Source organism: Habropoda laboriosa, unplaced genomic scaffold (genome assembly GCF_001263275.1).
Source record: "Habropoda laboriosa isolate 0110345459 unplaced genomic scaffold, ASM126327v1 scaffold106, whole genome shotgun sequence".
Taxonomy (NCBI): Eukaryota; Metazoa; Arthropoda; class Insecta; order Hymenoptera; family Apidae; genus Habropoda; species Habropoda laboriosa.
The window spans coordinates 675,071-675,396 of NW_017100224.1; the positions used below are offsets into that span (position 1 = coordinate 675,071).

Consider the following 326-nt stretch of genomic DNA (forward strand, 5'->3'; position numbering starts at 1 on the left):
GGTTTATAATTTATATAAAAAAAAATTACAAGAAAAGAAGTCATATTTAGTCTTAAAAATATTTTGTCCTTAAAAAAAAAATCATTCGATGCTAAGGAAATAAGGAATACCTTGCTTCACAGATACATATCGTTGATTTAAAGCTGCTATAAAAGAAGCTTGTGGTAAGGATTCTTCTAGGGAAAACAACTCATCTCGTGTTACTGTTGTTGATCTTGATTTTAAAACAGCCTTACTCCCAATAGGTGCCAAATATGTTCCATATAAATCTCTTTAATTAATTAAGATCCATGTCATTATCTTATTATTATTAATTTTTATACTTT

General features: G+C 26.7%; 1 protein-coding gene across 1 annotated transcript in view; it reads right to left on the reverse strand.

Annotated features, from left to right (window-relative positions):
* LOC108571080 (protein singed) overlaps positions 1–326 on the reverse strand; it is a 12,037-nt gene that overhangs the window by 1,453 nt on the left and 10,258 nt on the right. The window contains exon 5 of the mRNA XM_017933051.1: positions 111–271. Within this exon, the coding sequence (XP_017788540.1) occupies positions 111–271 (161 nt within the window). The remainder of the gene's footprint in view (positions 1–110; positions 272–326) is intronic.